The sequence below is a fragment of the Cajanus cajan genome, chromosome 4 (genome assembly GCF_000230855.2).
Source record: "Cajanus cajan strain Asha chromosome 4, NIPB_CcT2T_4, whole genome shotgun sequence".
Taxonomy (NCBI): domain Eukaryota; kingdom Viridiplantae; phylum Streptophyta; class Magnoliopsida; order Fabales; family Fabaceae; genus Cajanus; species Cajanus cajan.
This window is the reverse complement of record NC_138520.1, coordinates 59,608,940-59,633,556: the sequence shown is the minus strand read 5'-3', so window position 1 is coordinate 59,633,556 and position 24,617 is coordinate 59,608,940. Positions and strand designations below refer to the sequence as shown.

The following is a 24,617-nucleotide window of genomic DNA, read 5'->3' as shown; positions in this document are numbered from 1 at the left end:
GGTTCGTTTCAGTTTGATTTGGATTTTAAAACAAAAAAAATAACTATGTTGTTTAGTCTTACTATCAAGGAGTGATACCAATTAAGTACAATGATGTTTACAAAAAAGAATGTTAATATCACAAAAGAATGTTATTTATTGTAAGTCGATCTTTTCTTCTATATCTTTCTAAAAACTCTAAGCTTCTTTATATAGATATTTCTATGAAGATGACCATTGCAAATCTTTGAAAATTTATCACAAACTTGCTTTGTTTGTCTTCATTTTTTTTCCTTTTAGAGAAAAGTGCCTATTGGTGCATTAAATTGAGCACTAAATGCATTTAATGAAATTGTCATTTTTTATTTGATCAAAGAAGTTGCTTATCACATTTTAGGTATCAAAAGAGAGGAACCATGCATGCGTTGATTCAAAAACAACTTTCTCTAAGATTCCACATGCTTTGAGAGGTATGCTAGTCTTTTTTATGACAAAGCATGTTTTTTATTTGTTCCTTTGTGAATTAGAGTAACAAAGAAACTTTCTTATTCCTTTCAATCGGTTAAAGAATAACATATATAAAAATGACTTAATTTTCAAATATCAAAATGATATATATTAAAAAGAATTATCTTACAAACGAAGTGATTTGTTTGATAATAATGATAACTAATTGTCTTATTGTCATTCATCTTATAAAGTGATCTAAAAACTTTTTTTTTTGAAAAAATATAAATTCTTGTCATTAAAACTTATAATTTGAAGGATCTAAAATCATTTATTGACTTAACACACGATAATCTTAAAATTTTATGTTTTGGAAAGAAAAGAAAAAAGAAAAATTGGAGAAAATGCTTGAAAAAAAAATTGAACCTTGAAAATAAGGAAAGTTTGTAAAGTCAAAAAATTAGAAAATATTAAAACTGTTAAGGGTATTTTGGGAAAAAACATATAATAAAAATGTATTATCAATATAGGGAGTTGTACATATCAGGAACCAAATTATGGACTTTATAAAAATAAAAATAATATTTTTCTTTAACGATATTCAAACTTTATCTAATAAAAATATCATTATTATTACTATATCCGGTTTATATATATATATATATATATATATATATATATATATATATATATATATATATATATAAACAAGTGATTTTTCTTATAAAGAAGAACGGATGAAGTATTATACTAAACCAACAAATAGTATTAAATATTTGTTTTATTAATCTAAAGTCAATGGGCCAACTTTATGGTTGGGCCGGGGGCCATCTTGAAAATATAATTACATATATACCTTTGAAACAAGCATCACCTAACATTAAAATGTTTTCAGCCTTCAAAGTAAGGATGAAGGAATTGATATATTACTAAAACTAGAAAATGGCTGCATCACTAGAACGCTTTAACTACTTGCTTATTCCAATTCTAATTTTGATAGTTAAGTAGAAGCAATTTTTTTTTAAAAAAAATGCAAAGCGTCAAATGAAGAATAAATTGTGGGGCAATGCTGTCTTTCACCAAAGCAACAGCACAACCACCCCATCCAGCTCCAGTAAGTCTAGCCCCAAGTGCACCACTTTGGCGACAAATGTTGACAAGTTCCTCCAACTTTGAACAACTGATTTCATTAACAAGAAAAAACGTTTTGTTGTGAAAAAAGAAAAACAAGAGAAAAATAACATTCTAAAATATGTGATTTATAGCCTAAATTAATTAACCTTACAAAATAATTGGCTTATGTACTCTACATTTTGACCATATTACATCAAGGGACAAGACATATAAATAGAGTTAGGCAAAAAAAACTGAACTGAGTTGAACTAGTAGTGAACTGAATTGAACTATAAAAAAATTGAATTGTTTGTAAAAAAATTGAACTGAACCATTTAAAAAAAATTGAATTGAACCATTTAAAAATAACTGAACTGAACTGTTGAAAAGTTGAACTATACTGAACTATAAAAACTGAACTAAATTATAAAAATTGAACTATTTTTATAAAAGGATAAAAATTAAATGCGTCTAACATATTCTGTCTTAATGCATTAGCTTGATAGTCTAATGACCAAAACTTTGAAAAAAAAAAGTAATTCAAAAAAAATTGTATCAATTTTTTCTAAATTAATGGATTAGTTGATGTTAGACGATTTATTTTTAGGCTTAAAATTCACTGAGTTTGTTTGACTCAATTTTATATGTTTTTCCTTTGAAAAATTTAAATAAAATGGAAAATAAAGTAAAGTTGGCAAATGTGTTATATCTTGATAGACTAATGAGTCAAAATTGTTCAATTTAAAATATCGTAACAATTCAATACAGTGTAAATTACAGTTCAGTTCAAATTTTCATAATACAGTTCAGTTCAATGACACAAAAAATAGTTCAGTTCAGTTCGTCTGAACTAATATTCAGTTTAGTTCAGTTTATGAGAACTACTTTTAAGTTCGGTTTAGTTTTTATAAGTTCAGTTCAGTTTATTTTGCTCACTCCTACATATAAGGATGATTTAATAATATGACATGATTGTAGATAGTCTCATAGGTTCAATAATAATCGTTATAATAGATTTTGATATTATTTTTAAAATGTGATTCATGATTTAACTCAATTTTATAAAACAAATTTGTAAAATAAAGTTATTTTTCATTTATATACTTAATTTTGATCATATCATTAATTAGTTTACACATAGGATCTTCGACAAACATTGTGCAAGCAACGATATTTAACCAGTGATTTGAAAGTTGAAAGAGATCACATAACACAAATCATGCCCTTAATAGAAAGCCACTGGTCAATGTCCAATATTAGAAGAAAAAAAATCCATTTTTTTTATAAATAGTATGCTGCATTGTGATAGTACCTGCATTCGTATAAAACACTACAGCTATGATGACTCTCATTCATGAGGTCACCAAGCTTCTTTAGCATCTCCTCTCTGAAAAAGTAAACAATAGTTAAAATCCAACAAAATTTGAAATATTGTTTGCCTACAAAAGAATCCCATCATATACATTTCAAAATAAGATAAATCCTTGAGTTACTTTGATGAAATTACAGGACCAATGCAATGGTTTGGGTTATTAAATTAAATGCAACAAAGATTGGGTTTATCTTTTAAATTAGTGGTTTTGAAGTCATAACTTCATTATAGATGACAAAAATAAAAAATACTGCCCAGAAATCTCTTGCATAAAAATTAGATATAAATGAAAGAGAGCAAACATAAAATTGTCTAGCTACAAATCCAAAAAAAATAACCTTTTTTGCGAGGATACAATATCCTTGAAAGCAAGTACTCTCTTGGCTTCAGAATACACATGGGTAGCTCTCTAGAATAATGTCTCAAAATTATCACATAAAAACTACATGGTAGTAGCTATCAACCAATAAGAAATTACATAATTTTCAGCATGTGATATTTAGAAAAGTCACAAAAATTAGATGTTTTCCAAATAAAGAATGTCACACGTGAATGACTTCTAGACAGTTATAGAATCCAGAAAATTAAGCATTACCTCATCAATAAAACAGTGTTATTGATGAAGATAGCACTTCAGAAAAGGAAATTTAATATAGTTATATCTTAATATGGCTACCGAATTATATGACTAAGGTTAAAGTAACTAAGCTACTAGGATGCTTAAAAGTACCTGATGTAACTTGTAGTACTCAGCAACTTTTATGACATTCAAATAATAGGATTATTGCTAAAAATTGAGGTGAGCTTTTCATCAGTAATTTCCTCAATTTCTTCAGCTGTATATGGTTCTTCCTTCAAAAATTCCTGTAGAAAAATGAGTTCTTTATTTAAACAAAGAAGGGTTACAATATTATGAATGTGAATAAAACACAATTATGTATTTTCATAAATTGAAGTAGCACTCTTATTCACAAGGGCAAGAAAATTTTTAAAAAAATCGTATAATACAAGGTAAATTACCTTAATAGCAAGGACAGGATCAGAAGATTTATGAATACTTGCAAATGCTAAGCATAACCCTTCAACATCTGAGAGTGTTTTTAACATTTAAAATTGCCTGCCTTTGTTTCATTCCTAGCTTTATACCAAGAACATTCTGAAAAATTTTACAATAACAGATTGCAATTTAAAATACATAAATAGCAACAAAAAATGGCATTATGCAGGTCTAAAAAAAAAAACAGAGTACTGTGTGTACACGCAGGGCACACAATGAATTTCATTTTGCCTCCAAATTAAAGGACCAAAAGCATCTAAGTGAAAGGTTTCACTATTCTTCTAATTCAATCAAACATAGCTAATAAAAGCTTTATATTTTGAGTTTCGAAAGAACTTAAATCTAATTAGACTCTACCAGTCCATCTATCCATTATGTTAAATGCGTACTCATGCATTACAGGCTAAAAGAGTATTATAAATTAAGAATCATGTTTAGCAATTAACACTTGTCAAACATGAATAGCAAGTGTTTTCTGTTCAATCAATTAATATTATTTTATAAATATGTGAGCAAACTAATGAAGGCTAATATGAATTTTCTCCTTTATTCCCCCTTATGAAAGGCCATATGATTATTATCATTATTATTTTGTCAAATGTCTACAGTAGCAGACTAGGGAGCAGTGTATCAAGTAAACACAACAGTGGAGAATAGATTTGCATTAAAAAAATTATTAGGTAGTCCTAAACCAAATATCCCTAAGAATTTCTGTATAACATATAATCAAGTGATATTATTTTTTTTAGTGAATTGAAAAACTTGAATAAGTATCTTGTAGAGATTGTTTGAGACCCTAAACAATTGGTGGTCTTAGACTACCTAGTAACATCTCCTACATCCCACCCTCAACCTCCATCCATGGCACCACCATAGTTCTAATAATCCATTTATGCTCAGGGGATGCAAATAAGTATTAAAAATGAAATTATACAATCTCAAGTTGAAAAACACTGTCTGATGCCAAATGGCATTCAAAAACCCTTTTAATATAGTTTGTAGCGGTAGTGACAGCCTTTTGAGACTCAGCCAAAGAATGAGCTATTACAAATGTCCCACCAGCAGAAAATTGCACATCTGTTGTACAGATTGGGTTAAAATCAATCAGCTCTGCACACCCAGCTTTGGCCACGACAGAGATTACCTGTCAAAAAAACAGGAAAATATAAGTCCTGATACATTGACAGATGTTCAAAAAGCAAGACCTGTCTCGATAAACTTTTCCACAAACACTTAAATTTAATAGAAACTTTCTCATCTATTCTAAAAGTTGAGGTGCATGAGTTGATTTTAACTCATAAAAGAAACTCGGTTCATTTTACCTTATTGTTTTTTGGCTATAAGTACTTATAGAAAAATTTATTCAAGGAGAACTACGATGAATTGGTTTTGAAGGCTTATCTAAACTATGATAAAATCATATGATCCCTGTATCAATTTATAAAGTTATAACAATATTTTATAACTTGGCCAATAAAAGTCACATTCCACAAGTACAGATTAATTTTTGATAGTTAACTTTGAGACATTAGGTGAATCATATTTATGAAAAGAAAAAAAAAAGTTATAACAAGAGCTGGGTGGAAGCAGAGTATTGTAACATGCTTCAACTGTGACTTGGAGCCTACCTTAACTTTCAAACTCAGGCCTCATAAAAGGAATTATTAGCAAACAGCATAGAAGATAATGAAATGAAAAATTTAGTAACACTAAATACAACTCAAACTGTTACTATCAAAATGTTGATTCTAAAATATTTCATATTCTATACAGTTTATGTTTCAAAATACACACGTGATAATAAACAGAAAGCAAAGTCAGTACAATCTCCTTATCATAGCTTTTCTCTGAATAATAGATTGGTAAAAAGTACAAATGCATTCACCTAATAACCTAAAGTGCTATACTTTAACCATTAGTCAAAAAATAGCTAGTCAATCAGTGCCAATGTGCATAAAGCTGTTATAAAGCAGAAACATTTCATTTGAACAAATTTGCATGAAAATTAAAACAGAAACATTTGTACAAAGAAAGATGTGTACAACCTGATCCATTCCCCCAGACTGTGTTCCAATCTATCTTTCACATTCACACTTAAGTTGAGCCATTTTTTTCTGTCAACAACATATGAAGTTCTGAACGTAAGTACATGCAATGTAAATAATTTAAAGAAATAATAAATGCATTACAATTTCCAAAACCCATGTGGTTCTTTGTCACTTCATGCAAAAGTTCATGTGGAGTATCACATAATTTACAGGCTATAGACAGCTAAAATTACAAATTACAAAAGAAATACATTAAAAGACAGAAAGAGAATTAAATGATGAAGAAATCAAGGTTTCCAAAACATTAATTTCAAGGATCACAGATATAGTTCAAAATAAAGATCATTAAATGAAAAATAAATGAAATTTCAGGAATATTATTCTATCAGTGGTGATAAAGAAATTAAGATATATAAGATTTTGGCTTACAAGAACTTTAAAAGTTCAGGCATCATTTTTGTTAGCTGAACATGTGAAGATCCATTAGAACTGCATATATCAGTATCCAAATAATTATTATGAAGAAAAACATTATCTCAGGGGTTAAATCAAAAAGATTTCATAGTGCCACACTTTATACATATTGACCAATGTTGCTTCAACAACAAAAGTCATACCCCATTAGGTAAGGTTAGTTACATAAATCACACAATTCATTCAGTATGGTTATAACTTATAGACCATGTTGCTTCCATTCAGATTATTTAAGACAAACTAAAACTGCATTCCCACATAGATGGAATACCTTTGGGAAGTTCACACCAAAAGCAACCAAAATAGCAATTGTTGAAGAACAACAAAAGCTGTAGAGCTCGATAGTCCAGACCCTTTATAAAAAGCAAAAACATTGTTGATTGGGTTCAATTCTATTAAAAAACAAAAGACACGGTTCTATATCATCTTTGACAAAGTATCAAAGATAGTGTAATCATGTACTAAGATTGGTCAATTAGAAGAATGCACCCGTCAGAACTGTTCCATCAACAAGAACATCAAACCCCACCGGTTGACCAACATCCACTCCTTTCAATTTTACGTAGTCATAAAATCCTTTGTACCTTCAAAAACCATACTTTCAATGTTATGTCATATAAAAAAAAAAAGTAACATTTTTATTATTATCACCAAAAAACTGTTTACACAAGAAGATGGTCTACATATATTTATCATTCATGGCCACATCATACCAATTTGATTTGTAGTCCACAAAAAGAAACGCATTATTAAAGCTACTCATAAGCACTTTTTTTTATTTAAGGTAAAAAAGTACACCAAGTACATTACATTAGTATGTCAGACCGTGCTCTGATAAAACACATAAATAATTAAGTATTTATTTGAATAAAACTTATTAAATAAGTCTACTGTCCTACGTCCTGTCTAAAATAAGTTGAATAGCTTTTGTACTTGGAGAAACGACCATGCAAATAATAATAACAACAACAACGTAAGTTAATTTAGGTAGATATAAGAATCAATTATTCCTTATTGTCACTCTTGTATGTATGCTTGGTATGTAGAAGATTCAAATTCAACGGAAATGTTCACTTATTTGATATCCTTCAAATCTTCGAAAAAAATTAGTCTCTCTCTCTCTCTGTTCAATGAGAGATATTCCTTAGTTATAAATCAAAAAAATAATACACTAATGGCTTAAATATACTTTTAGTTCTTGTAAAATGAACTATTTTTTATTTTGGTTCCTGTAAAAAAATTTCTTTATTTTTAATCCCTCTAAAATTGAGATTGTTGTTTTTAGTCCCTAGTATTTTGTTGCATCTTGACAAGGTTCACACAGACGAGAACTGGTCAGACATGATGACCAAGGTAATACCGACAAAGAAGTTTGAAGATTGCTGTCAAGGTGCAGGTCTACTACTGCGCCCCAATTAAGTCGGGAGGGGGAGATTTGTTAGGATCCCTCCTTAATTAGAGAGGTTCTAGAAAATTCTAGAGCTTTCTAGAGAAGTATAGAATTTTCTAGAACATTCTAGAGAATCCTAGAGAATTGTAGAATTCTCTAGAAGTTTGTGGAATAGTGTGGAACCCTCTATAACATTCTAGAGATGTGTGGAGCCTTCCGGAACCTTATGGAAGAGTATAGAAGGATATAGAAGGGAGTAGAGATTCCTGGAATGTGTGGAGCATTCTAGAGAACCAATCTCAACCCTTGATCCCCACCATTCATTTTGAAGGTGGAGTAGTATAAATAGGGGTAGGAGGCTTCATTCCAATCCAATCCAAGCCAAGAGTGAATCCACTTCTTAGAGTGAGAAAGTGAGAAAGCCTCTTTGTGAGAGAAGAGAGATAGTCTCAAGTTTTGAGTGTGCCACCATAGAGTGAGTCAATTTTGTAATTACATTCTTGTAATCCTACTATTCTTTTGCATAGTGGAAGAATCTCCATATTGGAGAATTTAACTCGTGTGCTCCCATTACTACCTTTAATTTCTAAGTGCCTATCTTAACTTCATGAAGCGGGAAAGTCCGAGTTTTCCCAACAGTGGTATCAGAGCCTGGTTCATCAAAAGCTGTCATTAGCTCGTGCAGTTCAAGATCGAGGACAACGTTGCTCATGATGGAGACATGTTCAAGCTTACTGCCAATAATTATTCATATTGGAAGCCAATGATGGAGGATCATTTATACTGCAAGGATTTGCATGAGCCCATCATCTATAAATAAGAAGGTGGTCTGTAGTAGAGACGTTGTATTCTTCGAAGACCAAACAATCGAAGACATTAAAAACTCAGAGAAGCCAAGATTGAGAAGTAATAAGAGTACCGAACTCACTCCAGTTCAACATGAGAATAATGAGACACATCAAGACAATGATCCTGAAGAAGATGAGCCTGTGTTAGAGCAAAGCAACCAGGAGACTCATGATGAACCAGCTCAGGAAGATCCTCAATCTAGTTCTCTACCAGCACCAGAGCCGAGGCGTTCCTCAAGGGAAAGAAGACCATCCACTTGGTATAACACTGAGGAGTACGTTATGCTCACTGATGAGGGGGAGCCTCAAAGCTATAAAGAAGCAATCAAGGATATTCATAAAGAAGAGTGGAGGAAAGCCATGCAAGAAGAAATGCAATCCTTGCATGAGAATCACACTTATGAACTCGTAGAGCTGCCAAAGGGGAGAAGAGCCTTAAAGAACAAGTGGGTGTACCGGATCAAAACCGAAGATAACAACACAAAGCCTCGTTATAAAGCTTGGTTGGTCGTTAAAGGATTCGGTCAAGAAAAAGGTATTGACTTTGGAGAAATATTCTCACCCGTGGTAAAGATGTCATCCATTCGAGTTATCCTTGGCATAGCAGCAACTCAAGATTTAGAGATTGAACAACTCGATGTCAAGACGGCGTTCCTTCATGGTGACCTAGAGGAAGAGATCTACATGGAGCAGCCCGAAGGATTCAAAGTTCTGGGCAAAGAAAATTTGGTGTGTCGCCTCACGAAGAGTTTATATGGCCTTAAGCAAGCACCTAGGCAATGGTACAAGAAGTTTGAATCCTTCATGGCAGAACATGAATTCAAAAAGACAGAAGGCGATCATTGTGTCTTCATAAAGAGGTATGCAAGTGGAGACTTCCTCATACTTCTACTCTATGTTGATGATATGTTGATTATTGGACAAGATCGCATAAAGATAGCTGCTTTGAAGAAAGATCTAAGCAAGAGTTTTGCCATGAAAGATTTGGGACCGGCTAAACAAATCCTTGGGATGAGAATAACTCGTGATAGATCAAAGAGACTGTTGTGGCTATCCCAAGAGAGATACATAGAGAAAGTGTTGGAACAATTTAACATGGACAAATGTAAGCCAGTTAACACACCACTTGTTGGACACTTCAGGTTGAGTTCGAAGCAAAGTCCCACAAGTGAGAGAGAAATGGAGGAGATGAAGAAGATTCCATATTCATCTGTAGTAGGCAGTCTCATGTATGCGATGATATGCACAAGACCAGATATCGCCTATGCAGTTGCAGTCGTCAGCCGCTTCTTAGCCAACCCCGGGAATGAACAATGGCTAGCGGTCAAATGGATCCTCCGATACTTACGTGGAACTTCCAAAAGATGCTTATGCTTTGGAAAAGGGAAACCTGTGTTAGAGGGATACACAGATGCAGACTTGGCTGGTGATATTGATTCAAGGAAATCAACATCTGGATACCTAATTACTTTTGCAGGGGGAGCCGTTTCTTGGCAATCAAAACTGCAAAAGTGTGTCGCATTATCCACCACAGAGGCGGAGTACATTGCAGCTACTGAAGCTTGCAAAGAGATGCTGTGGATGAAGAACATGCTTCTTGAGCTGGGAGTAGATCAAGAAAGGTATGTGTTAAAGTGTGATAATCAAAGCGCAATATACTTAGCAAAGAACTCAACATTTCATTCCCGCACGAAGCATATTGACACAAGATATCATTGGATCCGAGAAGTCCTCGAGGAAAAGAAATTGCATCTTGACAAGGTTCACACAGACGAGAACTGGTCAGACATGATGACCAAGGTAATACCGACAAAGAAGTTTGAAGATTGTTGTCAAGGTGCAGGTCTACTACTGCCCCCCAATTAAGTTGGGAGGGGGAGATTTGTTAGGATCCCTCCTTAATTAGAGAGGTTCTAGAAAATTCTAGAGCTTTCTAGAGAAGTATAGAATTTTCTAGAACATTCTAGAGAATCCTAGAGAATTGTAGAATTCTCTAGAAGTTTGTGGAATAGTGTGGAACCCTCTGTAACATTCTAGAGATGTGTGGAGCCTTCCGGAACCTTATGGAAGAGTATAGAAGGATATAGAAGGGAGTAGAGATTCCTGGAATGTGTGGAGCATTCTAGAGAACCAATCTCAACCCTTAATCCCCACCATTCATTTTGAAGGTGGAGTAGTATAAATAGGGGTAGGAGGCTTCATTCCAATCCAATCCAAGCCAAGAGTGAATCCACTTCTTAGAGTGAGAAAGTGAGAAAGCCTCTTTGTGAGAGAAGAGAGATAGTCTCAAGTTTTGAGTGTGCCACCATAGAGTGAGTCAATTTTGTAATTACATTCTTGTAATCCTACTATTCTTTTACATAGTGGAAGAATCTCCATATTGGAGAATTTAACTCGTGTGCTCCCATTACTACCTTTAATTTCTAAGTGCCTATCTTAACTTCACGAAGCGGGAAAGTCCGAGTTTTCCCAACAGTGGTATCAGAGCCTGGTTCATCAAAAGCTGTCATTAGCTCGTGCAGTTCAAGATCGAGGACAACGTTGCTCATGATGGAGACATGTTCAAGCTTACTGCCAATAATTATTCATATTGGAAGCCAATGATGGAGGATCATTTATACTGCAAGGATTTGCATGAGCCCATCATCTATAAATAAGAAGGTGGTCTGTAGTAGAGACGTTGTATTCTTCGAAGACCAAACAATCGAAGACATTAAAAACTCAGAGAAGCCAAGATTGAGAAGTAATAAGAGTACCGAACTCACTCCAGTTCAACATGAGAATAATGAGACACATCAAGACAATGATCCTGAAGAAGATGAGCCTGTGTTAGAGCAAAGCAACTAGGAGACTCATGATGAACCAGCTCAGGAAGATCCTCAATCTAGTTCTCTACCAGCACCAGAGCCGAGGCGTTCCTCAAGGGAAAGAAGACCATCCACTTGGTATAACACTGAGGAGTACGTTATGCTCACTGATGAGGGGGAGCCTCAAAGCTATAAAGAAGCAATCAAGGATATTCATAAAGAAGAGTGGAGGAAAGCCATGCAAGAAGAAATGCAATCCTTGCATGAGAATCACACTTATGAACTCGTAGAGCTGCCAAAGGGGAGAAGAGCCTTAAAGAACAAGTGGGTGTACCGGATCAAAACCGAAGATAACAACACAAAGCCTCGTTATAAAGCTCGGTTGGTCGTTAAAGCATTCGGTCAAGAAAAAGGTATTGACTTTGAAGAAATATTCTCACCCGTGGTAAAGATGTCATCCATTCGAGTTATCCTTGGCATAGCAGCAACTCAAGATTTAGAGATTGAACAACTCGATGTCAAGACGGCGTTCCTTCATGGTGACCTAAAGGAAGAGATCTACATGGAGCAGCCCGAAGGATTCAAAGTTCCGGGCAAAGAAAATCTGGTGTGTCGCCTCACGAAGAGTTTATATGGCCTTAAGCAAGCACCTAGGCAATGGTACAAGAAGTTTGAATCCTTCATGGCAGAACATGAATTCAAAAAGACAGAAAGCGATCATTGTGTCTTCATAAAGAGGTATGCAAGTGGAGACTTCCTCATACTTCTACTCTATGTTGATGATATGTTGATTATTGGAGAACTTGTCAGACATGATGACCAAGGTAATACCGACAAAGAAGTTTGAAGATTGCTGTCAAGGTGCAGGTCTACTACTGCCCCCCAATTAAGTCGGGAGGGGGAGATTTGTTAGGATCCCTCCTTAATTAGAGAGGTTCTAGAAAATTCTAGAGCTTTCTAGAGAAGTATAGAATTTTCTAGAACATTCTAGAGAATCCTAGAGAATTGTAGAATTCTCTAGAAGTTTGTGGAATAGTGTGGAACCCTCTGTAACATTCTAGAGATGTATGGAGCCTTCCGGAACCTTATGGAAGAGTGTAGAAGGATATAGAAGGGAGTAGAGATTCCTGGAATGTGTGGAGCATTCTAGAGAACCAATCTCAACCCTTGATCCCCACCATTCATTTTGAAGGTGGAGTAGTATAAATAGGGGTAGGAGGCTTCATTCCAATCCAATCCAAGCCAAGAGTGAATCCACTTCTTAGAGTGAGAAAGTGAGAAAGCCTCTTTGTGAGAGAAGAGAGATAGTCTCAAGTTTTGAGTGAGCCACCATAGAGTGAGTCAATTTTGTAATTACATGCTTGTAATCCTACTATTCTTTTGCATAGTGGAAGAATCTCCATATTGGAGAATTTAACTCGTGTGCTCCCATTACTACCTTTAATTTCTAAGTGCCTATCTTAACTTCACGAAGCGGGAAAGTCCGAGTTTTCCCAACATTAGGTAACTTCTAAACTTTTTTTATAAATCCTTAAAACAAATATTATTTATCTATTTTTAAATGAACATTAGGACCAATAATGTTGACTTTAAATTTTAGAGGATGAAAATTAAAGAAGAATATTTTATAGGTACTAAAAGCAAAATTTGCTCGTCTTTTAGGGACCAAAACCACCGATTCCAAATTTTAGAAAGATGAAAAATAATCAAAAAAATTTCCAAGAACTAAAATCAAAACACAATTATTTTACGAAAACTAAATACATATTTAAGCTTACATTAAATTAGTCTTTGAAAGAAAGAAAAAAATAGTCAACTTAATCCCTAAATTTACACAAAGTTGGTCATTTCATCTTTATCTTTGTAATTTTAGAATGATTGTGGTTTGGTCATTTTAGAGACTAAAATAACATTTATAAAATTTTAAGGATTAAAGTAATCGATACATACAATTTTAAGTTTTGTTTGGTACAGTAATTTTAAGAATGTTTTTAACATACTAATCAAATTATTTTCATAAGTTTCAACTTACCAAAATGACTTCTACAAAAAAAAAAAAAAAATACGAAAATAAGCTTAAACAGTTAATAAGGGCTTCAAAAAGCTATTTTAGGAAACTCATCCAAACATAACCCAACTTTACAACTTCAAAAGCGCTTATTTTATTCCTCTTCCCAACTAGGCCTAAATAAAATAAAACTGCATTATATCTACCAGGAATTGTAACTCACCCACAAATAAAATAATGGCCCCATTTGTGATTGATAAGCTACTAGAGAGAAGCTACACTAAGAGAACCCTAAGAAAGATTTTCAATCCAATAGTATCATCTGCCTTTTCATTCAATTGTTCCAGCTAAATAACAATAGACAAATGGGCTCCAGTAAGCATAATGTCCAGCCCAATAACAAAGAAAAATATCAAGTTAAACTATTAATATAATATCCAAAAGCCCAATATCAAATTAAACTATGAAATCTTTGCTCCAAATGGGTGCAGACTTGATGCGCTTATCACTACTCCGCGGCCCAAAAATGACCTTGTCCTCAAGGTCAGTGGAAGTGAAACGTGGATTGGCCACAAGGTGGGAGGCATGGATCGAAGATGATGTGGCCGTCTCAGATGCGTTTGTGTTTGTTACTACCCCATCTAACGGACCGCGTTGAACCAGCTTGGAGGAAGCTTCGTGAGTGACATGATTACGTGTTGGGGTAAGTGGGGTGACAGAGGTTGTCTTGGACTTGGAAAAAGTAGGTGAAGGATTAATCGTGGCCGTCCGTGAATGATCCAATGGTGCAGCTGGAAGCGGAAGTGAAACGTTTTCTTTGATGAAGGGAAAACGGTGCGGCACAAACTTAGAAGGGTCTCGTGGAGTCTCATAAAAATCTTGGTCACGAATAAGTGTGGGAAAAGGTGTGGGCGTGTCCGACGTAGGAGTTTGAACATCACTGGCGGAGATGAGGGTCTCGTCACTGCGGAGTAAAACCGAATCTGGAGGTAAAGGTTGGTGGTGGAACGAAGGATCATTACCAATATAAGGGCGGAGCCTGGAGATGTGAAAAACCGGATGCAGCTTGGAAGATGATGGTAACTCTAGCTCATAAGCGACAGCGCCGATGCGACGGTGAACGCGAAAAGGGCCATAGAAACGCCTCGCGAGTTTTTGGTTTGTGCGACGATAGAGGGAAACTTGGCGATAAGGCTGAAGGCGAAGGAGGACCCACTCACCCACCTCGAAGGTATGATCTTTTCTCTTTTGATCGGCCAAACTTTTCATTCGTTGTTGCGCAACTCTTAAGGCATTTTTGATGTCTAATAACGTGAGGTGATGTTGTTGAAGCAGATCGGCAACTGAAGGAGAGTTGGTATCTGGCGGAGATAATAGATCCACGACAGAGGGAGGTTGGCGGCCATAGACAACATGAAAAGGAGAAGTCCGTAAACTAGAATGAAAGCTAGTATTATACCAGTGTTCAGCTAAATGGAGATAGCCAAACCAGGAGCGGGGATTATCAGCAACAAAGCAGCGCAAAAACGCCTCAAGGGTACGGTTGACGACCTCACTCTGGCCATCAGTTTGCGGGTGGTAGGCAGAGCTAAAACGGAGTTTCATGCCAGCAGCCTTAAAGAGTTGCTTCCAAAAGGTACTCAAGAAGATAGGGTCTCTGTCAGAGACGATGGAACGAGGAAAACCATGAAGACGGAATATCTCATGCATAAAGCGATGGGCAAGCTGAATTGCGGTAAAATGAGTTGGTAAAGCGATGAAGTGGGCGAATTTACTTAAACGGTCACAGACGACCCAAATCGAAGTGTACCCATGAGAGCATGGGAGACAGGTAATAAAATCCATACTTAAATCTTCCCATATCTTGTGTGGTGTTGGTAAAGGTTGAAGTAACCCGAGGGGTTTGTGGGTTGGATTTTTGGACAGTTGACAAATCTGACACTTGCGGATGAAGTCCTTGAGATCTTTAGCCATAGAAGGCCAGTAGAAAGAAGCCGCAAGACGAAACAAACTCGGCTTGAACCCGGAGTGTCCAGCAGTGGGTGAGCTATGGAATTCCTCCATGAGTTGTGAACGAAAATCAGCATGGTGAGGCACAAAAAGGCGTTGATGAAAATACAGTAAGTTATCCTTAACTGTATAAATTTCTGCTTTCTCATCATTATTCAAACATTTAGTAACTAGATCCTTTCCTTCGGAATTCTGGGTGAAATAATGCCTCCACTGCTGCAAGTATTGTGGAATGACGGAAGAAATGGCAAACAACAAGGAAGAATCTGACATGAGAGGTGGTCTAGACAAAGCATCAGCGGCAAGGTTGTGTTTGCCTGGGCGGTACAGCACTTCAAAATCAAACCCGAGTAATTTCGAAAGCCATTTTTGTTGCTCCGGGGTGTGGAGGTCCCGAGTGAGGAGATGTTGAAGACTTTGCTGGTCAGTGATGATTTTGAACTTGCGACATAACAGGTATTGTCTCCATTTTTTTACAGCTTCAATTATGGCATACATTTCCCTGACATAAACTGATTCATTTTTCATCTTGGTGCCTAATTTCTTGCTGAAAAATGCAATAGGATGTTGGTTTTGGGAGAGGACGGCGCCAACAGCAATGGCAGAAGCATCAGTTTCCAACACAAATGGTTGACTAAAGTCGGGAAGGCACAAAGTAGGATTACTTGTAATTTTGTTCTTAAGGTCTGTAAAGGCTTGTTGAGCCTGCTCATTCCATTGGTATGTAATAACCTTAAGTAGATCGGTGAGGGGAGCGGCAACAGCGGCATAGTTGCGGATGAATCGCCGGTAAAAACCAGTGAGACCCAAAAATCCGCGTAGGGCAGTCAACGTGAGTGGCACGGGCCAGTCCTGAATGGCCTTCACCTTCTCAGGGTCTGGGAAGACCCCGGTCCCTGTGATAATATGACCCAAATATGAAATGGACTGCACTCCAAACACACACTTAGACAATTTTGCATAATAATGATTTTCTGATAATAATTGCAAAATGCAACGTAAATGATCCAAGTGGGCCGTGAATGAGTCACTATAGACCAGAATGTCATCAAAGAAAACCAAGACAAATTTTCGTAAAAATGGTCTTAGTAAATCATTCATAGCTGACTGAAAAGTGGAAGGGGCATTTGATAAATCAAATGGCATCACCAAAAATTCATAATGGCCATCAAATGTCCGAAAAGCAGTTTTATGTATATCTGAAGGGTGAAGTTTAATTTGATGATACCCGGACCGTAGATCAATCTTAGAAAACACCTTAGCATGGCCTAACTCATCTAGTAACTCATCAATCGTGGGAATAGGAAAGCGATCTTTAATTGTTAAGGCGTTGAGTGCCCTGTAATCGACACAAAAACGCCATGTTCCATCTTTCTTTTTCACCAATAAAACCGGGGATGAATAAGGGCTAGTGCTAGGCTGTATAATCCCATCTTGAAGCATTTCGGAAATTAATTGGGTGATAATTTCCTTTTGATAGTGGGGGTATCTGTATGGGCGGACATTGACAGGAGAAGAATTGGGTTGAAGGGGAATATGGTGGTCATGTGGGCGGGAGGGCGGTAGGCTGTGTGGTTTTTGAAAGACACTTTCATAGGATTGGAGAATGGTAGTAATATCTGGGTGAGTGTGAGAAGTATCAAGTGAGCTAGGGACATGAGTAGTGGAACAATGGATAATAAATGGTATTGGGCTATGGATTGTTGGTGAACCAGGATAGAAAATTGGTGAAAAGAGGCTGGGGTGGGAAGGTTGGGAGTCCCAGTAATAGTAAGTGGTTGGTTATTATGGGTAAAAGAAAATGATGGTATGGCAAAGTCAGCTTGAACAGGACCCAACGTTCTCAACCAAGAAAGTCCCAAAACAATATCAGCACCTTCAATTGGTAAAACATATAACGAAACTTCGAATTCATGTTGTTGAAACAAAATAGGGACTGATGGACAAACTTTAGAACATGAGATATGCTCTCCATTGCCGACCATCACTTTGAAAGGTGTGGTAGGAATAGTAGCTAGATTAAGAAAGCGAGCCACTCGAGGTTGTACAATATTGTGGGAGCTGCCAGTATCGACCAAGATATTAACAGTGTGGCCTCGAATTAAGCCTTGAAACTTGAGATTTTGGGCACCAACCTGGCCTGTTAAAGCATAGGTTGATAATTGGAAATGAGAACCAGGGTCAGAGGGACCTTCATCCGAAGCAGCAATGTCAAGATTAGGGTCCACCGTAGCGAAGTCTGGAATATCATCATCCAAAAGTAACAAAAATTTCGGTGTAGAACACTTATGACCGAAAAAATATTTTTCATCACAATGAAAGCATAAACCCGCAGCACGCCTGTCGTGTAGTTGTTGTTGGGATAATTTTTTTATGGGTATGGGGGTGGTAGGGTTGGTGGAAGGAATTGGTTTAGAAGTGGTGGAAGTCGGTGGAGATAGGGGGGTGGGAAAAGTAGAAGGGTTGGCTACAGGGTGAGCACGAGTGAACTGGGGTTTGGTATCATTCAATTTATCCTCCACTAATCTGGCAAGGCCAATAGCTTGATTGATTGAATTGGGTTGTAGAATCTTAAGCTCACGTTTAATGCTAGGCTTCAATCCAGATATGAAACAATTAAGAATAGAGAGTGGAGATAAACCATAGACCTGATTAGAGAGTTTCTCAAAAGCTGTTTGATATTCGGCCACGGACCCTGTTTGACGCAACTTAAAAAGATCTTGTTCATGATTAGCGTAAGCCGAAGGGCCAAAACGTAATTGAAGCGCTTGAGAAAACTGAGTCCAGTCCCCTAATTGATAGTTGGTATGCAACCACTTAAACCAACTGAGGGCTTCACCCCTCATATAAAATCCTGCAATAGAAACTCGTTGATCCCATGGAACCTGATAAAATAAAAAATATTGGTCAGCTTGAAATAACCAGTCCAGGGGTTCCGAACCATCAAATTCACTAAGATGGAGTTTCGGAGGTCGAATGGGAGACCCATACGGTTGAGAGTTAAAAGGGTTTGGAGAAGGGTTGATATATGAGGTTGGTTGGGGCATAAATGGGGGTGGTTGGGTGCCAGGGATGGTTAAGGGTTGTGTGATGAACCCTTGTGATGGAATTGACGAAATGGGTATGGTGGGTGCGACTGAATGAGTGAAATGGGAAATTGAGGTAGGAATGGCCATATGTATAGTGGAGGTATATGGGTGAGGCGGAGGGTAGGCTGTAGCAGTGGGGGAAATCGTTGGGGAGGTAGTAGGGTTTGGGGGAAATTGGGCTAATAGGTTGGATAAAATGGTGGTTAGGGATTCATGATTGGAAGCATTCAATTTGATTTGGGTTTCGAACTGAGACTGTAAAGCAGCTACTTGAGTGGTAAGGACACCAATGGGATCTTCATCACCTTTAGGATCACGAGGCTCAACGTCCCTTGAAGAGCGGGGAGGCATAGAGGAACGAGATGAAAGCACCAATTTGATAAGCTACTAGAGAGAAGCTACACTAAGAGAACCCTAAGAAAGATTTTCAATTCAATAGTATCATCTGCCTTTTCATTCAATTGTTCCAGCTAAATAACAATAGACAAATGGGCTCCAGTAAGCATAATGTCCAGCCCAATAACAAAGAAAAATATCAAGTTAAACTATTAATATAATATCCAAAAGCCCAATATCAAATTAAACTATGAAATCTTTGCTCCAAATGGGTGCAGACTTGATGCGCTTATCAGTGATTTTCCAAGTTCAATACCTACAAGAACAACAAAACTAGCGCCAAATATCACGAAGAAATTTTTTTTAAAAAAATGATGGAAGCTATTACAAGACTAAAATTGATATTTTACTTTAAAAAGCCGAATCTAAATTACTGATGCAATGACTTATTAATTTCTTCTCTTTTTTTTTTACATATAAAAATTACAATAACGACAACAACCATAAGAATCGAGAAATTGAAGTTAACATTTTGTGCATAATATCCATTATTTAAGACTAAAATTGATATTTTACTTAAAATAAACAACCATAAGAATCGAGGAGTTGAAGTTAAGTTTTGTAGTTTTGTACATCCTACCCAATATGCAGAATTACTGGTTTAATACTAATAGTTTCACATGCATTTAGTTATAATTATAAGAAATCAATAATCACATATGATATAACAACTAAATAAATTCACATCATCATAAAACAGTACCAAAGATATTTTGCATTTCTATTAAATATCAACCTGGTTGGGAAAGTGCACGTGGCGGCATATTTGTGGCGCTTTGCGAAGGGCGACCAGGGTTTCTTGACGAATGGCCATGGGGAAGACGGAATAGCCCTCGTAGTTGATATCCTCACCGATCAAGCTCACTCTCCCCGGTGACCGACCAATCACCTCGGGGCTGTCCTGTCACCCTCGAACTTGGAATGCAAAGCCTTGAAACGACGCCGTCCTTCTTCTCTGGCTCCAGCGTCTCGTAAACGGGGAAGGTGAGGTCCTCGTGCTTCGCCATTAGGGGTGTCCAGCATGTATGTGTACTTTGGGTTGGGTTTACATTCTGACAAATGGACACAGATTTTCGTATTTCTGTACAAATTTATTTTTATCTAATTATTTACTAGTTCGGTCCAATATAAAAAAATAAAAAAAAGTGTTTAATATGTCATTAATCCTGATTTTTTATTTATTTTTAATTAGATTCTTAAATTAAAAAAATTATCATTAAATTTTTATTTTTAAAAATTTTTAATTTAATTTTTAATATTAGAAATTCATTTATTATTTATGAAATTTTCTTTATATTTAGACAATCACATTAGATTATAATTTTTTTATGAAATTTTGATCTTTACTCATTAGAATTTATTATTATTTTATTATTCTTACGATTAAAGAGATCATAAGGAAAATTTTACCAATAAGTATTAAAATTTGGTACATATAAATGATAATATGAAATAGTAATTTGATGTTATTGTCCAAGTATGATGTAATAAAAAAATGTGAATGAGTTTCTAATTTAAAGGACTAAATTACAAAAAAAAATAAAAAGATGAAGGACCTAAATGAAGAAAAAAAATTAGTTTAGAGACTTAATTACAAAATTACAAAAGTTCTTTATAGTCGCCAACTATCAACTAGTGTTGATCTCCTCCTTTTAACCTTTGAGAACACTGTGATTGCTTTAGTCTAGCAGGCTTACATGGATGTGTAAGTTCATGTAAAAAGAAACATACAATCAGCAAGATAATGGATGAAGCAATATACAAAATAGAGGTGTCAAATTTGTAAGACCCAACCTGACCTATAAGGGCAAATGTTATTTTAGATTGGACTAACTTTTTCTTTTGAGTTTTCATTTTTTGGCCCAACTTGGTTTATGTTGAGCCATCAAGTCAAATTAACCTACTTAAAAGAAATACATTTAAAAAATAAATTATTTTTTAACTAAAAAAAATAAAAATTATGACATGATTAATTGATACTATATATTGTCATGAAACATTTAATACTTTTACATGTATACAATTTCTCACTATCATTGCATTTATATATTCACCCCATCAACTAGACTAACCTTTTGATAATAATTTCATACCTCAAAGATATTAGACTTAATTTTTTGTAACCTTTTCAATATCTTGGTCTTGGTCATTTATAATCCTACTCTTGTTTTTATTATCAATAATAGTAACAGAAGGACTAGTAGCACCAATAAGCTCACTCTTTATGTTAGATGGAGTTTCCATTATATCTAAATAATCTTCCATACTATAAAAAATGTCATCAACATTCATGAATGCAATATTCAAAATTAAACAAGTTTATTGATTGAGTTCTTAGTTCCCACAATGGGTTATAAAGCAACAATAAGCCAACATAATTCTTAGTTAAGTTCACAAGCAACAACAACAACAATCAATAAAGCAACACCAAGAAATTAAATAACAAGCCAAAATGTAGTTCATAATTCTCAATCCATACAATACAAGCCTTAAAAAAATAAAATAAGATATTTGGTATTAGATAAGAGTTAAAACCAGGGATAACACCAACAATAAGCAATAAAAGTAACAGATGATATCATGACCCGATTAGCACTAGCACAAGGGTGATTATATCTTCGTCTTTTTCAAGAATGACATCTTTGTTTTCTTCAAAAAAATGGAACAAAGATCAGTCATAAGGTCAAGCCATCAAATGCACAATAGGAGTAACAAAACTCTCATAATAGTTAATCTTAACTTTAAGTTTGTAACCACAACTTTATAAGTGAATACAAAAGAGTAAAATACTATTACTACTATTATATTTTATTTTATTCTATTATTTTATAATATATTGTAGATTTTACAAATAATAATAGCTCAAATTATTTCACTTATTAATTTAATGAACCAACTCGTAAGCTTGCAGGTTATCCTGATCTAGACCTAGTTGGCTTGTCGAACTTAACAGGTTGAGTCAAAACGGTTTGATTCTGTTTAGATCGTTCTTTTTAAGATCCAACTTGACTTTATTTGTAGCTAACCAAGTTAGTCTATTGGGTCAGACCCAAATTGACAACTCTAATGCGGATAAACACTAAAGGGATGTTACCTTTTCTAGAGGCAATTGGGTATTGTTACAAATGCAATCTTATCACCAAACCTCCGTCTACCATTGTGTTCATCAATAGTTACTTAAGAGGTTTTATGGTCTTTGCAAGGTTCGTCACAACATTGATGGGATGGTGTATGAACTTGACCTCCCTTCAACGGTACACTTCTACCCCATGTTTCACATCTCAAAGCTTCTACCTTATTTGGGGTTTATAGTAACAATTCGACAAATCATTACACTTGTCACTACAAAAACATACTCCATGCAACGAAAAACATAGAGATCATCTAACCTAGAGTTATTGGATATTCATGTAACGTACACACACATATGGTGCAGAAACACATAAAACAATTCCTAACTTTCTCAAGTTCAAAATATCAAGCCCCTTATGGGGTTATGGTAATCCTTGTACATATATAAACATTTACAAATATTTGTACTGAAAATATAAAATCTTAAGTGTTTGTCAAACAACTCTATAAACTGTTGTATCTTAACAAATCCAACAAAAAGCCATCTCTAATATGATTAATTGATACTATATATTGTCATTAAACACATAAAAACTTTACATGTATACAATTTCTCACAACCATTGCATTTACATTTATCCACCCCATCAACTAGACTAACCTTTTCATAATAATTTCATGCCATCAATGGTATTAGACTTAGTTTTCTTAGCTTTTCAATATATTAATCTTGGTCATTTATAATCCTACTCTTTCTTCTATTACCAATAATAGTAACAAAAGGATTAGTAGAAACAGTAGCGTCACTCTTTATGTTAAATGGAGTTTCCATTGTATTTAAATAATCCTCCACACTATCAAAAATGACATCAACATTTATGACCATAATATTTAAAATTAAATAAGTTTACTCATTAAGTTCATAGTTCCCACAATTATTGATTTCCTCGTTTCAACCCTTGAGAACACCACAGTCACTTCAGCCCAGCAGGCTCACACGAATGTGTTAGTTTATGTAAAATGAAATATGCACACAATGAGATAGTGGATGAAGCAATATGCGGGTTAGAGGTGTCAAACTTGCTCGATCCAACCTTACCTACACAAGCGAAATGCCATTTTTTATCTTTTTTATTTATTTTTGGTTACAATACTTTTTAATCTCTATAGTTTCATTTATTTTACCTTTTAGCCCCTATAGTTTAAAATAGACATTTTATTCCCTATATTTATCTATATTCCAATCATTTTTAGTCCTTATACTTGCAATTTTTTAATCCTTTTAGTTTTTATCATTATTTTTTTTGTAATGTTATTTATTTATTTTTGACATGGTATGAATATTTAATTTTGAAAGGGTTAAAAAAATGGTGTCTCAACAATGAGAATGTAAGAGAGTATAAAAGAGTCACAAAGTATTGAGAGGTCTAACTTAAAATAATTTCAACAAAATAAATTTGACATCTGACACTCATGTGTGGAAACACATTTGCGTTTAGTGAAATCGATTAGGGATACGAGCAACATGTGAAGCTTGGCAAACACAAGAAAGGAGGTAACTAGAAAAGGAAGTGTAAAGTTGAATATGAATGGAGTTACTCTTGTGATTTCTAATGTGTTTTTTTTTGTGCTTGAACTCAAAAACAATCTTTTGATTATAGGTCAATTACAAGAAAGGTTTAATTGTGATGTACCAATTAGGAAAATGCAAAGTATATCATCCTGAAAAGGGCTTGATTCTGGAGAATTGTATACAAATAGGATGTTTATATTGTATGCACATTATCTGGCTAAAAGGGACTCTTATTTCCATACTATTGGTCCAAATGTCTCATACTTATGGCATTGTAGATATGAGTATCTTAGTCATAAAGGACTAAAAATTCTACAAGGCAAAGAGATGGTGCGAGGTCTTCCTCACTTATCTACCTCAAGAAATGTGTGTATGGCTGGTTCTATGAATGACCAACAACATAGGGATCCAATTTAAAAGAAAAGTCAAAGGATAGCAACAAAAAATTGGAACTTATCCATGCATATATATGTGGCCCTAACACTCCAACTTGTAATAGTCAATAAAGGTATTTCTTGTGCTTTATAGATGATTACTCTAGAAAAATGGACATATTTCTTAGTAGAGAAATCATAGGCTTTTATTTTTTTTAAATGCTTCAAGAGCCTTGTTGAAAAGCAAACTAGTTTGCAAATTATGCCTTTGAACTAATAGAGGAAGGGAATTTACCTCTATGAAATTTAATGAGTTTGGTCAAAATTATGGAATTAAGCGACAATTAATCACTACCTACATTCCCCAACAAGGCTGAGAGGAAATGATGGAAAATCATCCTTGGTGCTTCATGTGAGACCCATCACATGTTTCATGGCTAGGAGAATGGAGGAAGATAAAAGAGATATCATGTATGGATCCATCTCCTAGGCCCAATTTGAGTAATATAGAATTTTATTGCTTTATTCCAATTTTACCCTTGGGGTATTTTAGTCATAGA

The 24,617-nt window shown here is 34.9% G+C and overlaps 1 protein-coding gene across 9 annotated transcripts in view; it reads right to left on the bottom strand.

Moving 5' to 3' along the window:
* Positions 1-1,195: 1,195 nt before the first annotated feature.
* The window catches only part of LOC109793146 (uncharacterized), a 45,808-nt gene continuing 22,386 nt past the window's right edge, over positions 1,196-24,617 (bottom strand). The window contains exons 2-8 of one of the 9 annotated variants that reach the window (XR_014433218.1): positions 19,775-20,730; positions 6,014-6,082; positions 5,017-5,112; positions 3,932-4,067; positions 3,642-3,775; positions 2,852-2,926; positions 1,196-1,606 (exon numbers count right to left, since the gene is read on the bottom strand). Coding sequence is in view for 2 of the 9 variants with exons in the window: in XM_083072685.1 (XP_082928811.1) it covers positions 17,005-18,993 (1,989 nt within the window). In the remaining 7 variants the exon portion in view is untranslated. Of the gene's footprint in view, positions 1,607-2,851; positions 2,927-3,641; positions 3,776-3,931; positions 4,068-4,676; positions 5,113-6,013; positions 6,083-6,445; positions 6,506-6,761; positions 7,075-17,004; positions 19,312-19,774; positions 20,731-24,617 lie in introns of those variants that run through there. The other 8 variants (XR_014433219.1, XR_014433224.1, XR_014433221.1 and 5 more) reach the window with 8 other exon arrangements.